The sequence below is a fragment of the Haliotis cracherodii genome, unplaced genomic scaffold (genome assembly GCF_022045235.1).
Source record: "Haliotis cracherodii isolate W230 unplaced genomic scaffold, xgHalCrac1.p SCAF_8, whole genome shotgun sequence".
NCBI classification, from domain to species: Eukaryota; Metazoa; Mollusca; class Gastropoda; order Lepetellida; family Haliotidae; genus Haliotis; species Haliotis cracherodii.
This window is the reverse complement of record NW_027266341.1, coordinates 20,739,344-20,754,029: the sequence shown is the minus strand read 5'-3', so window position 1 is coordinate 20,754,029 and position 14,686 is coordinate 20,739,344. Positions and strand designations below refer to the sequence as shown.

The 14,686-nt window shown below is 41.1% G+C and overlaps 1 protein-coding gene across 1 annotated transcript in view; it reads right to left on the bottom strand.

Moving 5' to 3' along the window:
• Positions 1-14,686, bottom strand: part of LOC139450156 (vascular endothelial growth factor receptor 1-like) — an 89,283-nt gene that overhangs the window by 21,504 nt on the left and 53,093 nt on the right. The window contains exons 5-14 of the mRNA XM_071231824.1: positions 14,238-14,383; positions 10,045-10,231; positions 9,155-9,317; positions 6,611-6,735; positions 5,476-5,772; positions 4,740-5,016; positions 2,475-2,605; positions 1,654-1,834; positions 997-1,109; positions 145-263 (exon numbers count right to left, since the gene is read on the bottom strand). Coding sequence (XP_071087925.1) covers positions 145-263; positions 997-1,109; positions 1,654-1,834; positions 2,475-2,605; positions 4,740-5,016; positions 5,476-5,772; positions 6,611-6,735; positions 9,155-9,317; positions 10,045-10,231; positions 14,238-14,383 — 1,739 coding nt within the window. The remainder of the gene's footprint in view (positions 1-144; positions 264-996; positions 1,110-1,653; positions 1,835-2,474; positions 2,606-4,739; positions 5,017-5,475; positions 5,773-6,610; positions 6,736-9,154; positions 9,318-10,044; positions 10,232-14,237; positions 14,384-14,686) is intronic.

The following is a 14,686-nucleotide window of genomic DNA, read 5'->3' as shown; positions in this document are numbered from 1 at the left end:
AAGAATGTACTATTAAAAGTTACCTCCCTTTCCATTAGATTCATAAGTAATAAACTATGTTATTAGTAATGTTTATAAATGGCAAAGATCATGTTAGATAATTTTTATTGAACCATTTGATACTCTTCCTTAATTTATACTTACATATCCGGCCTTCATACTCCTGACTTTAATGATGGCAATGATGAGGATAATCACGATGACGACCGCCACACCAACAACGATTCCGACATGCATTCCAGTAAAACCAGCCAATGTTGGCTCTTGAAAAACAAATAATGATAGGCTTGGCAATTTTGTACAAAATTTTACGGACACGAACATGATATTTGTTATATAACAAAACCGGTTTGTACTAAGCATTGTACTTATTGGACATCATTTAATCCCTGGTTGTATGATAACAAGAAATGTTGAAAGATGGTACTTGTTGTTACCCTGCCTGGCACCTGGCATTAAGGAGACAAAACAAGGTCGGCTCGGAGTCTGTATATTGTATGAAGGGGGTATCCATGTTAAGCCTCAGCATGGTACCTCAGTAGACTTGCACTACAACCTGAAGTAGTACAAGCAGCCACACACACACATGTGCATGCATGTTGCTATGAATAATCTTGAACGCAACATTAAACTCAATTTTAGCTCGCCTCACATAACAGAGACTACAGTTGATATTCATCATAAGTGAGTGAGTGAGTGAGTTGAGTTTAATGCGGCTTTTAAAAGTATTCCAGTTATATCACAGCGTGTCAGCTTAATGTGGGAGGAAAGCCCGAAGGGATGCACATCTCAGACGTTTACCACTTCCGTGAAACCCACGAGCACGGGTATGGTGCTGACAAATCTAGAAACATAATCGGGGAGAACCGGGATTCGAACCAACAATCATAGGTTTCTGGTGTGCCCAAGGGACGCAACTCTGCACAGCGAATTGCGGGGCCTCACACAACTGGGCCACCCGTGGCCCAACTATATTTATCATAAGCAGTAACTTACGTCCAACATGCAGAGTGATGTTGGAACTCTGGATTTTCCCTCCATAGTTTTCCCCTTCGCAGTAGTAATACCCTGCATGGATCTTGGTTACCTCCTCAATGGTCAGCCGAGCACTACAACATGAACAGAACAGTGTAACATGACCCCAAAACTTGATTGATTGTTGCCATGGCTACAAGGCCCTGGGCCCCGTTCCACACAGGCGATTGTAGAGTTACGACAGTCGTAAATCTATGTTAAAGTATGGGAGTTACGATCACCTTAGCGCTTCGATCGCCTTGTGGAACAGACCCCTGAAATAGAAGGAATTGAAACTGAATGGTGTAACAGACAGACAGTCACACACCTATGCTAAATGTTGCCATGGCTACAAAGACCTGGGCCCCGTTCCACAAAGCAATCGTAGAGTTACGACAGTTGTAAGTTAATGTTAAGTAAGGGAATTATGATCACCATAGTGCTTCTTGAATACACGCAATATTTTTTTCGGTGAAAGAAGATGTACAATTTATTTCTTCACAACAAAGGTTATTTTAGGACATTTGGCATGTCCAGCATAAATATTTACGGTAGGGTGTTAAACAAATCATCTTCCCCTTCCCTGACCAGAATATCAAATGGCTGACACTTTTTATCCAGACCCAGAGTTCAACGTACTTCTGGAAGGATGTAAAGGTGATGTTGAGGGTGTTGTTAGCCTTGATCTTGACGCTGTCCTTATACCAGGAGACATGGGGTTTGGGGAAGCCATCGAAGGCACAATCCAGGAAGAAGGATGACATCTGCTTGATGCTGAACTCCCCCGACGTATGATCCAGCAGGGCTGGGGGCTTGATGGCTGAATCACAAACAGACACCAGTGAGTACACACAAACACACACCGGTGAGGTCACACAAACACACATCGGTGAGGCAAGAATTCCAAATAGGGGCAATATGTCTGACAATATATTTTTGCTAGGCAAGACAGTTTTTTAATTGGCTTACAGATCCGCCAGCTCTACAAATATGAAAAAGTGAAAGATAATAATACCATAAAAACTACATTTTATTATTTTGCCGACTGCAAATTAAAACATTCCAAACAAAAAAATTGTGCATACATGTTAAACTGTAAGACTGACCAAGCTGGCTTCATTAACACTAGACCCGTGAAGATCTGAGGTAGAATAGGTCTTCAGCAACCAATTCAGCTGCAAAAGGCGACTATATGCTTGTCATAAGAGGCGACTAACGGGATCGGGTGGTCAGGCTTCCTGACTTGGTTGATGCATGTTGTCGTATCCCAATTGTGTGGATCAATGCACATGATGGCAATCACTGGATTGTCTGGTCCAGAATCAATTATTTACAGACCGCCGTCATATAGCTGGAATATTGCTCAGTGCGGCGTTAAACAACAAATAAACAAACAAACAATCATGAACACTACATAGATAGCAACATAGAGACTTTCTGTGGCACAAGAAGATACTCACGCAACAGAGACAGATTATATACGTCAGCAGTAACACTTGATGTAAAGTTGGTCCCATTGCAGAAGTAGAGTCCCTCATCCTCCGGCAGAAGTGAATGGAACACGATTGTTCTCACAAAGGAGTACTCCGTCCTAAACCAATGTCAAGGTCAGCAGTCAGATCAAGCGTATAATTTGTACCTTATCAATTTTGAGATGATGCTAGAAAGCTTTATACTGATTCTCACATCTAGCCCACCTTCTAAAAAGTCATTCAGTGATTAAGACTTGTAATCACTTTGAGCAACCTTGTAGCGACAGATACTACAGGACATACTGAAAATCCACCTACATCATACTCATGGGTTGACTGGTATTTAAGAATTTATGCAGATTTAAGAAATGTATGCTCATCGTTTCCTATTTAGAACTCCATAAACTCCACTGGTCAATTATTATAAATACCGTATTTGACGTAATAAACGCCCTGGGCGCTCTCAAAATTAGAAATAGGGGGGCTCTTATTAGAATATTATTTTGGTAGTAAAAAGAGAGTTGAAAGATATATTTCGTGGTTTATGCTGACACACTGAAATGTTTATATGCGACAGATACATTTATCCAGAATTTAATTGCCCATAATTAAGAATGTATATAACACACGAGTGCGTATTATACGCGAATAAATAAGTCTTGTGTACATTGATCAATCAGAAGGAGTGCTTATTGTGATTGTTCACCAGCCGATATATCAGCAATTAGAGCGGGGCGCTTATTACGTCGAATACGGTAATAAATAAATATCTTATCTAAAACATAAAATGTAGACATCAATATGAAATCAGCACAATAATGAAACAAGAGCCCCCCCATTCTATACCCATGAAGAACCGGGGTTTTCGGCAACCCATGCTTGCTGTAAAGATCAACTGTGCTTGTCGTAAGAGGCAAATAACGAGATTGGGTGGTCAGGCTTGCTGACATGGTTGATGAACGTCATTGTATTCCAATTGCGTATATCAAGCTCATGATGTCAATCACTTGATTGTCTGGTCCAGAATATTTACCATTATACAGCTGGAATATTGCTGAGTGCGGCGTTAAACATTATGAAACAAACTAACAAATATTATCAGCCAATCAGGTAATGGTAGTCAGTCAAATGCCATGGAATCAGTTTCAATTTTCTTATACAGGGATGGATATGTTTCCAAGCGTGCCACATAGCACTTATAAAGATGGTCAGGTGTGCCCCTTGGAATTGGTTTTGTCAAAAAAATCAAAAAATCTTCATCCATCTTAGAACTTGATGAATGTTGCTGTCTTGTGTGTGCGGTTGATTCAATTCTTTCGATGATTGTATATAAATTCTTTAAAGTTATATTATTGGGTAATTATCAACCAAATAATAAAATAAATATTAACCAAATCACCAGTAGATTCCGAGAAACATGTGTACAGCTGATTGCTACTTCTGGCTTAGTTTACGAGAAAATACACACGGTAATCTTAGATCTCTGCATATGAAACAATGCCTATCAGAACAGGAAATACAATTTAATCAGTAAATAATCATGTCTAGTGTTTTTTATCTCAACTTTAAAATTTATATTGACCAAGTTTTATTGTTATGATCTGTTCGTTTCCCTGAATTAGCTGAAGGGAAACGATGTAAGTTTTTTCTGCAGATGACAAACACATTTTTATTGCAAATGTAGGGATTGTATATGCGCTGGTGACCTGCTTCATTCTGATAGGCTTTATAGACGAGGTATATAAATTAGCATCAATTTTAAAGGCTTGTACAGAGGTGGCTTTATAGACGAGGTATATAAATTAGCATTGATTTTAAAGGCTTGTACAGAGGTCACTTTATAGACGAGGTATATAAATTAGCATTGATTTTAAAGGCTTGTACAGAGGTGGCTTTATAGACGAGGTAAGTAAATTAGCATTGATTTTAAAGGCTTGTACAGAGGTGGCTTTATAGACGAGGTATATAAATTAGCATCGATTTTAAAGGCTTGTACAGAGGTGGCTTTATAGACAAGGTATATAAATTGGCATCGATTTTAAAGGCTTGTACAGAGGTCGCTTTATAGACGAGGTAAGTAAATTAGCATCGATTTTAAAGGCTTGTACAGAGGTGGCTTTATAGACGAGGTATATAAATTAGCATCGATTTTAAAGGCTTGTACAGAGGTGGCTTTATAGACGAGGTATATAAATTAGCATCGATTTTAAAGGCTTGTACAGAGGTCGCTTTATAGACGGCGATATACAGTACCTTGATTCAAAAATCTGTATCCTTGGGCTCTCAGTGGACACAGGTACATCTGTTGTAGAAGTGTTTAACACAATAGTTGTGTTAAGAGGAGTTGTGTCTGTTGTGTTATCCACCAACACGCTGTTATTGTACAACGCCAAAGCTGAAGGCATCCAGGGAAAGCTTATTTTTCGGTAGATCCAGATACTGGCTATGCATTCAAGTTTCAGATCGTCTCCCTTGACGACCTTGTCTCTGCTAGAGGTGATCTTGATGCCAGATTTGCTGGGAACTTGGTCTGAGGATCGACAGACATAAAAGGTGTCCACATGACTCAATAAAACATTGCCCTTATGGAAATAGTGCTGTAGCATAATGGGTCATGCTTTCCTGAGAGTAAGGCCTATAAGATTGACCCAATGACCAAACACTGCTCAACAATAATTCCTGGAAGAACAATGATCAATTCCAAGACATCTTGCCAAGTTTTACAACAAGAGTGAATGAGTGTGAGAGTTTGGTTTTACACTGCTTTTAGCAACATTATAGGAATATCACGGCGGGGAACACCAGAATTGGGCCTCACACATTGTACCCATGTCGGGAATCATACTCAGGTCTTCGGCATGACAAGCGAACGCTTTAACCACTAAGCTACCTGACCCCCCCTTTACATCCTTACTGTTTTATTATCATTTATCTGAAGGTAATTACTCTCTCTTATCAAAACTTCCCCAAAATATTAAAAGTGACCTACCTGTAACAATGAACTTGAAATCCTTGTGTTCACCACCAATGTCATTTTTGACATCACAACGATAGATACCAGTCACGTTTTTCACGACAGGTATGGTGCTGTACATGGATAAGTTTTTCTGCTGTATGAGCATCCAGTTGTCCTCCTGGACTGTACATGAGGTGGAGTTGCAGTCCTGATAGTACCATGTGATGTTCCCGGTGGGGTAGCCACACGTCTGACACACAAGGCTGTACTTCTCCCCCGTTGTGAACAACTTGTAGTCGGGATTAGCTGAGAGGGTTGCTGTGAGTGGCCCTGAAGTAACAGAGGTGAGGTGAAATGGGGTTTGACATTGTGTCCAAGTGTGTGTGTGGTGTGTGTGTGTGTGTGTGTGTGTGTGTGTGTGTGTGTGTGTGTGTGTGTGTGTGTGTGTGTGCTTGTAGTAGTCTGGACTGATGTCGAATTATAATGCTAGCCAACTGAGATACCATACCGCAGTTTATCATGAATAGGTGAGGTGAAATGGGGTTTAACGTCGCGTCCAAGATTATTGCACTTATATAGCGACGTGCATGTACGTGCATAGTTTGTGTGGCTGATTGTACTAGTCCGGACTGATGCCAATTTATAGTGCTAGCTCACTTAGATACCATGCCACAGTTTAACATGAATATCCCACTCAGACACAGTATACTGACTCCGAGCTGACCAGTCCTTGTTTTAGCCCCTTAATGCCGAGCACCAGACAGGCTAACAACAAGTACCATCTTTTAACGACTTTTGGTATGAGGCGGCTTGGGATCGAACTCCGGACCTTCTGCTCTCCGGGCGGACGTTCTACCACTAGACTACGGAGGCGGTCTTATCATGAATACCCGACTCAGACATAGTATACTGACTCCAACGAGCCAACCAGTCCTTGTTTTAGCTCCATAATGCCAGAGTGCCAGACATCTTTTAACGTCTAATGATATGACGGGATCGAACCCCAGACCTCCCCTCTTTTGGTGGACGCTCTACCACTGGACCACAGACGCGGTCAGTAATAAGGGATCTATCATTTGATTCTTGTTTAAAACAATAATATGACCCAGATAATAATGGACACCAGATCACCATGTGATGCTGGGCCCAAAAGAATGTGTCTACTTACCATATACTTGCAGAATGACACTGGCTGTGACGTTCATATCAACAGTTACTGCATGGAGAGTGTAGTTCCCATTATGCACTGACGACGGAAAGAAAATCTTCAAGGCTGCTTCATCCTTGGATTGACTGAAAAATAAAAGAGGGATACAGTCGTGCCTCGTTTATACGGACACTTGCGTCATTTCACAATTCGTCCGTATAAACGAATTTCCGTATAACTGAAACCAGCTTCTTACTGGAAGAGTTACTTCCCTTCAATTATGCAACTCATGACAAAATTCCTTATACATATTGTTTTTATTAATTTCGGCGAAATCGTGTGTGAAGCGATCGGAAGATCGCACAACTCACCGTTATTAACAGCAACCACGGTCAGAATACCGCTATTGACGCCTTGAAACGAACTTTAGTTGACAGAGAATGGATACATATATCATAAATGACATACTTTGACTCGTTAAAAGTCATATTTGTTTTTGTTTGACGATTCTATGTCAACATGAAATTCTCGCGATCACGCGATCACGTGCGCATGAGCCTTGACGGTGACTGGTCAGACTGGTAGCCATATTTTATATTTTTATCATTGCTGTTTCTGAAAGTATATTCAGCAAATCTTATTAGTGTCGACCAGCTAATCTATAATCTATAATCAGTTTCAAGTGAGCTGAGATTTGCAGCTGACAACTCAAGAGATTTATCTATATCTAGACCGGCCTGCACAGAGGCTGATATTCAGCCCCAAGTCTGGAGCTAAATGCCACTACAAACTGGAATAGGAATTGGCATTAAATATTTCCCAATTCATGCTGTCATAGCTATAACTAATGTTACAGCTTTGTAAAGCTGTCTTGTATATATTTCACTGATAATAGGACCAACATATAGGAAGATGCTTTAATGCTTAATCGGACATTATTGCATTAAAAGCAATGTTAAATTTGTACTGTTGAAACTCCTCAGAAATTAGGAAAATAATTACTTAAAAAAAGCTCATATTTTGAACAAAATAACAAATTTTTACCAATTTGCCTGCCAAGGGCTCTCAGTTTGGAATCCTAAATACATAACTGCAACGGATACATTGAGCTAATAATTTGGGCTGGGACGAGTCCAAATTTACTACCCGGGTACCCAGCCCCCTATTACCCGACCCTACCCGGATACCCGCTGTAGGTCTTATAAGGTAGGTACAAACTGTCTGATTGAGAAAAGTTTGACCGTAGTCCTGGCAAAATGTGTTTAGAAACGCGTATAAAACAATCTGGTGTATACACTGAAGTTGACTGAAGTTTTATTTTCATTCAAACATATAAAAGTCAGAAGGAATGGGCGTAGTTGTCAGAAAGAACTGTGAACATTAGTGATAGTGTAGAGTTCTAGATAATTTTTGTCTTTAAACAATATATCATGTGACTAACCACGGGTCCGGATAGTCCTGTGGGTACCCGGGTCCTACTCATTACCCACCCGACCCGAGTACCCCAGTTACCCGTCCCAGCCCTACAAATAATCATCCAGTGGATAAATATCAGGACACCATGATTGGCCATGAATCTGGGTTATCAGCATGTCGAGCAAATGCTTCAATCTCTGAACTACCTGGAAGTAGTTATTTTAGAATTAACAACGAGTGGAAGTCATTTATCGTACAATAAAACACTGCGGCAAGATTTAACACCGAGGGGCGCCAATTTACAATGTCATCATGTTGCAAGCCCATGTTCGAATCTCTAGAAATGATGTCATGATAGAACAATGTTTTATCGTGAAATAAACCACTCTTCATTGTACTTTGCGATTTATCACGTAGCTATCTTGATACATATACCAATAGATACATAGTCCGATTGTTCTTAAGGATTTTTCATATAGTGACAAGCCTGCACACTCAGCTGCTTCTATTCATGCCCAGGGCTCCTAACTTTCAAACTTAACTGAAGAGTCTTACATCACCACAGATGTATAAACATCCTTTTAATAGGCATCTAATGTTGCTTTTTGACGATTGTTTCATATAAAAAAACCATGACGTGAATCGAACATGCAACCACACATATCATGTTTAGTATTTAACCCAACTGTTTTCCCACTGAGATGCTGGGGCAGGGGATGAAAGGGTCTTCAATTTTACATGTCACTGATTACTGTTGTCTCCGTGCTGCACATAGTCTTTCTATCGCCCGCTGTCATTGAATTTGTTTTGTACCGCGACTACTGTATTGTTGCACTTAAAGGTATCCTGATGTTTATATATTCTTTCTGGTAAATCTTGCAGTTAGACAGTTCATAAGACTGTTAAAACTCCTCCTCGGTTTAAGTTGAAAATGTAAAACACGAGTTAAGAGAAAACCCTCGTCTTGCTCAGTCTTATTTTTTTAACCCAAACCTCAGAGTCATGTTTTATGTACCACCTTTAATATCATCTATTTCAAAAGATCAGCGATAAATTTTTTTTAATAATAATCAAGGGAATCAACATGATCAACGAACAATATTTGGGTAATTTGTCAATAAAAACAACACTGATGATTGAAGAACTTACTACTGCTTGAAGTTGCTTTCATTGGTGATAAGATGTCCGTTGAAATACCAGTATAAATCAGGCTTTGGGAATGCGTTCATGTCCATCCGGATCACTGCCATTTGACTTCCAAGAGTTGTCTCAACCACGTCTTTCTCTGGCATCAGATACACTTCGGATTTCTCTGTTGGAGCAGACGACAACAGAAGCCATACAGAATTCATCAATATTCTTACACAACGTGACATCATGTTAGCACTCATTGTTAGTGTAATGATTTTAATACGGATCATTCATAATAGTGAGTGAGTGAGTGAGTTTGGTTTTACGCTACTTTTAGCAATATTCCAGCAATATAAAGCAAAGGACACCAGAAATGGGCTTAACACATTGTACCCATGTAAGGAATAGAACCTGGGTCTTCGGCATGACGAGCGAACGCTTTACCCACTAGGCTACCCGACTGCCCCATTCATAATTGAATGAGATTACATAGGTTATAGGAGAACCACTGTATACTCAAGACCAAATGACTGCAATCATGTTCCGATTCATCACCTGGTTATCTTTTAGAAGCACATATCTCCAAACTCCTCTCTTTTTTTCTGATGATTAAACACTTCTGGTGTTTCATTAGGCTAAAGTAAAACCTCAAATGTTTTTCAATCAAAATTGAAACAAATTCAAAATTTCAAATTTGGATAGAATGTTCTTTGCCAGTCCCTATTGTCATATATTGAGGGATTTTTAAATTCTTTGCAACTGATCATTTAATTGTGTAACTGGGATAGATGGGGGTCAAATGGGATTGGACCTCCTTCAAATTCTGGTGAGCAACTGTTGAGTTCTTTACAGAAGATATGGTGAAAAATAGACACGATCATCATCACTGCTTGTGATGCAACACTTACCATAGACATACAGTATTTTTGAGACTGACTTAGTGAGGTGATTGGTCTCAGTTTGGCAGGTGTACACGCCCTGATCATCTATACCGACATCAAACAGCTTTATCTGGGTTGAGACTTCATCGTACATGTAGTTGGAAGTCCTTATCGGATTCTTGCGTGGCTTCATTATGTAGTAGTTTGACTTCACCTACAGAAATTGATTGAACATATAGTAGAAAAGTTCAAAACTTAATTTAGGGAGCAAACATTTGATTTTGGAGGATGGGAGGCGGGATTGTTTTCTAAAAAAATAATCAATCCTATCTTTACTGAAAATTTGAAAATTTTACAATAAATTGTATATGTATACTTATCCTATCTCACACTATGCATTTTTCCCTCACTCTTTGATCCTGGTGTGGAAACATCCGAGAACAAAGCTTCCAGCTTCAAAAATCATCTCACCTCAGCACATCCCTTTTCTCACAAGGTCGCTACCATAAACAATTGGTCACGCACCACTGCAATCCTGCCCGTCCTGACCCGGTGCGATCTGATCATGTGACTGAGCCTACAGGTTGGTGTAACTGTGATCAGTGGATGGTTGGGTGGGAACCCGGGAAAAAAGAACATAAACAATAAAATAGATTGTTGTATTTATTGATGTATGTACAAAATATGCGACACAGGGCTCTAGCACGCAGGTGTCCTCATCGGGGCTGACGAGCTGCTGTCATTTGCTGGGCCATCACTAGTCTGTCTTACAGACCCTGATACAAATATATCAACTACAGCCCATGCAAGTCTAAAATGTTTGGCAAGTCTAGATTACTGCAGTATCTGAAAATGAAGAGAAACGCTGGGCTCCCTTTTTATTATATTTTTATTAAGATAACTGAACAACTGTTTTTTCTGTACGATATGTTCATTTCAGAGACTATATGTTAGTCTAGGCCATCACGAGTGGACCCAACTGATGGAGTCCCTGGACATTAATCTTTGAGATGTCTCGAAGACAGTGGGACGCAAACACCGTATCTGATCTCAATTAGCCTCCCTGCAAGAAGGTGGATGAAGTGCAGTCACTCTGTAACGCCATGGTTGAAGCACTTGTCTCATGTGGGTTGGAGGCTACCGGAGGTGGTAATCCCACAAAGCTTTCAAAATAACAGAACGCATCCTAAATTTGCAGCTATCGATATTAGGATACAAAAAAAAAGCATGCGGGAACGGTGCAAGGTTTCAGATGCCCTCAAGCAGACTCTCAAGGCTCTGACAGGACATAATGAAAGATCTTCATCTGGTCTCGATATCGAGGAGAGCGGCAGGATGGTGAAACAGCCAGCCTGGTTGCCAAGGAAGTTGGTACTTAGCAATGAAGTCCCAACATAATCCCAAAAAGACTTTGCCATGGGTATGTTATTCAAACTGGACACCGTTTACATTTAAGGCATGGATCTCACTGATGCGAGCTGCTGTAGCCAAAGCAATTAAGAGGATCTTTATAAACGTCACCTCAAGGTCTTTTTCCTCCAAAGGTTCATACTCTGCCGATGCCAGATGATGGAGAATGATGTTGAGATCCTATGTCAGAGGTCTAAACGGAGATGACTGATCAATGTCTGAAGCTCCGCAACAGTAGAGACCTTGAAACCCATAGTCAGGGCAATGACAGAACCAATAGCAGCCAAACAGGTAGCTAAAGTGGAGCCTTTCAACTTCTTGGTAGTATGTAAATGTCAAAGGTATTCACTTATTTGTTGTGGACGGAGATGATATATCTCAAGCAGAACAATAGCTTTCAAAAGCCTTACACTTGTTGTTGTACAGAGCTTTAGTAGAAGTGTGATGCGCATCGGAGGACACCTGGCGATCCTCTGATTAATAATGATTAGTTGAGGCATGTTGAGCTGTTGCTATGGCAACATGTTGATCACCCAAGTGGTGTAGACCTGTGGATGACTGTCGAACAATCGACATGTTGATGGCTTTCGATCTCCCGAATGGTGAGTGAGTGAGTGAGTATAGTTTTACGCCGCTTTTAGTAATATTCCAGCAATATCACGGCTGGGGACACCAGAAATAGGCTTCACACATTGTACCCATGTCGGGAATCGAACCCGGGTCTTTGGCGTAACGAGCGAACGCTTAAACCACTGGGCTACCCGACCGCCCCTCTCCCGAATGGTGTCAATCTGTGAATGTCGAACTGTTGATCTGTCAACCTGTTGATAGCTGTCCAACTCCTGAATGGTATTGATAAGGTGAATCATTGGCGATCCTCAAAATGACGTTGATCTGTCGATAGTTGATAATCCATTGATGTCCATTAGACGAGTAATGTCGATCTATCAACCTGTTGACGTTTCGATCCTTTGATCCCTCAGGACATTTAGATTGGGTGATGCATGTAGATCCATCTAACTGTCGATTTGACGATCCCCCGAGAGCTGGTGATCTGACGATGTATAGTGATCTCTAGAGTTGATCTGTAGAGGACTGTTGACGCCCTGTACTAGAGCGATCTACCGATGTCTGTTGATCGTCGATCTACCAACTTGTCCTGCGACTGGGCTAGGTTCTTGTGACCATCCATGGCTAGTTGTCGGATCTCCTAGAGGGAAGATCTGACGGAAGGAGGGAGTAGTGTTGTCATCAGCAACCAGTAGGGTGCCGCAATCTCCCTGGTTGGAGACAGGGGAGGAGAGGTGCTCTAAGCTGAAGGTCAAGGTTTATTTCCGATGATAATACTACATTCCTCGTTGAGATGAACAGCGATGCGTCAGTAGATTGCACCTCACATACACAGGGCATGGTCGTGACAGAGGCGGGAAGATCAGCTGTGAGAAACAAGTGGGAAAGGGTATCTTACTTGATAGAAAATGGATCGGCATAATGTATAAGTAATCGGCACAGGTTTTGAAGAGACAGAGGACGAGGTGGTACAGAGACCGTGTGTAGCACTGTTCTACAGTTTCTTCACTGACGATGGTCCATGTTCCGAATCTTTTCCTGTACATTTAGAATGCCGGTCTACCGATCTCTTCTGACACTTGTGAAGGTAAGGCTTGAAATCCATCTCACTAAGATGGCAACATTGTAGACGTCTGGTTTTAGAACATGTTCTCCTGCAATCGCAACACACGGTGTGTGGGTCCAATGGTGAAAACAATTGCTTGCATGTTTGCACAAGGGGCCTGACAGTTCCATCATTTATGTGGAATCTTGTTCATTAGAGAGACAGATAAACTTTGCTTTCCCCCCAAAAAACAACAGTATCCTCTGTTATAGAACATCTTATCCACCAGGTGATAAGTAAGAGAACGAGGGTGCAGGGAATGTTGATCAGATCGCACAGGGTCGGGATGGGCGGGATTGTTGTGGTGCTTGCCCTATTGTTTACGGTAGCGACCATGGTGATGAAAGAGATGTGTTGAGGAAAGCTGGAAACTATTTTCCTCACCAGGATCGAAAAAGAAGGGAGAAATGCATCATGGGAGATAGAAAAAGGTTAAAAATATAGATCAGAAATTTTTTTGCAGACAGGTGTCCAAAGAATATAGTTTCTTAATTTCATTTATTTAAAAATACTAACTGAGCACCTTTGAATGTCTGAAAAAGAAATTTAGCTCTTATACATTACAAAAAGAAATGTCTCATCCCACTCCAAAATACTCTCCTAGAATTATCACAGTCTATCAGCTTAACGAAAGTCCTCAGTAATGCAGGCTGTGAAGATGTTAAATAGCTAATAACGCTTTGGAGAATGCTTTCGACTGAACAAGGATTACAATCAAATGACAAATGACCAGTGTATCCTGCTGTGGCCAAGGGACGCAATCCTACACAGCCAATGGCAACACCTATGATTGTTTGTTTGTTTGTTGTCCAACACCCCACTCAGCAATATTCCGGCTGCGGTATATGAAGGTGGTCTGTAAATAATGCGTCTGGACGAGACAATCCAGTAACTGACATTATGAGCATCAATCCATGCAATTTGGATACGATGACATGCATCAACCAAGTCAGCGAGCCTGACCACCCGATCCCGTTAGTCGCCTCTTACGACAAGCATAGTCTCCCCTTATGGCAAGCATGGGTTACTGAAGACCTATTCTACCCCGAATATAAACACCTTAGACCACTGGGACACTTTACCTTAGCTCATAAACAGCAGTGGGTAATCTCAATTCTCTGATAAGGAAACTCACCCCTTTCATTTTAAACAACCATTCGATGAAAATCACGTGACCTCTATCAACGTTCACTTTACAGGTGAGTGTGAAAGATTCCCCAGCCCAAATCCGTGTGCGTGGCGGACTGATTTCAATGAAGGGATATGGAGTAGAGGGTGAATCTGTCAAAGAGAAACATGATATCATTGTAAGTGAGTAAGTGAGTGAGTTGGGTTTAACGCAGCTTTTAACAGTATTCCAGTTATATCACGGCGTGTCAACTCAGTGTGGGAGGAAAGCCGGAAGTGAGGCAGGTCTCAGACGTTTACCACTTCGGTGAAACCCACAAGCACGGGTATGGTGCTGACAAACCTAGAAACATAATCGGGGCAAACCGGGATTCGAACCCACAATCCTAGGTTTCTGGCATGCCCAAGGGACGCAACTCTGCACAGCGAATCACAGACGACTGGGCCACCTGTGCC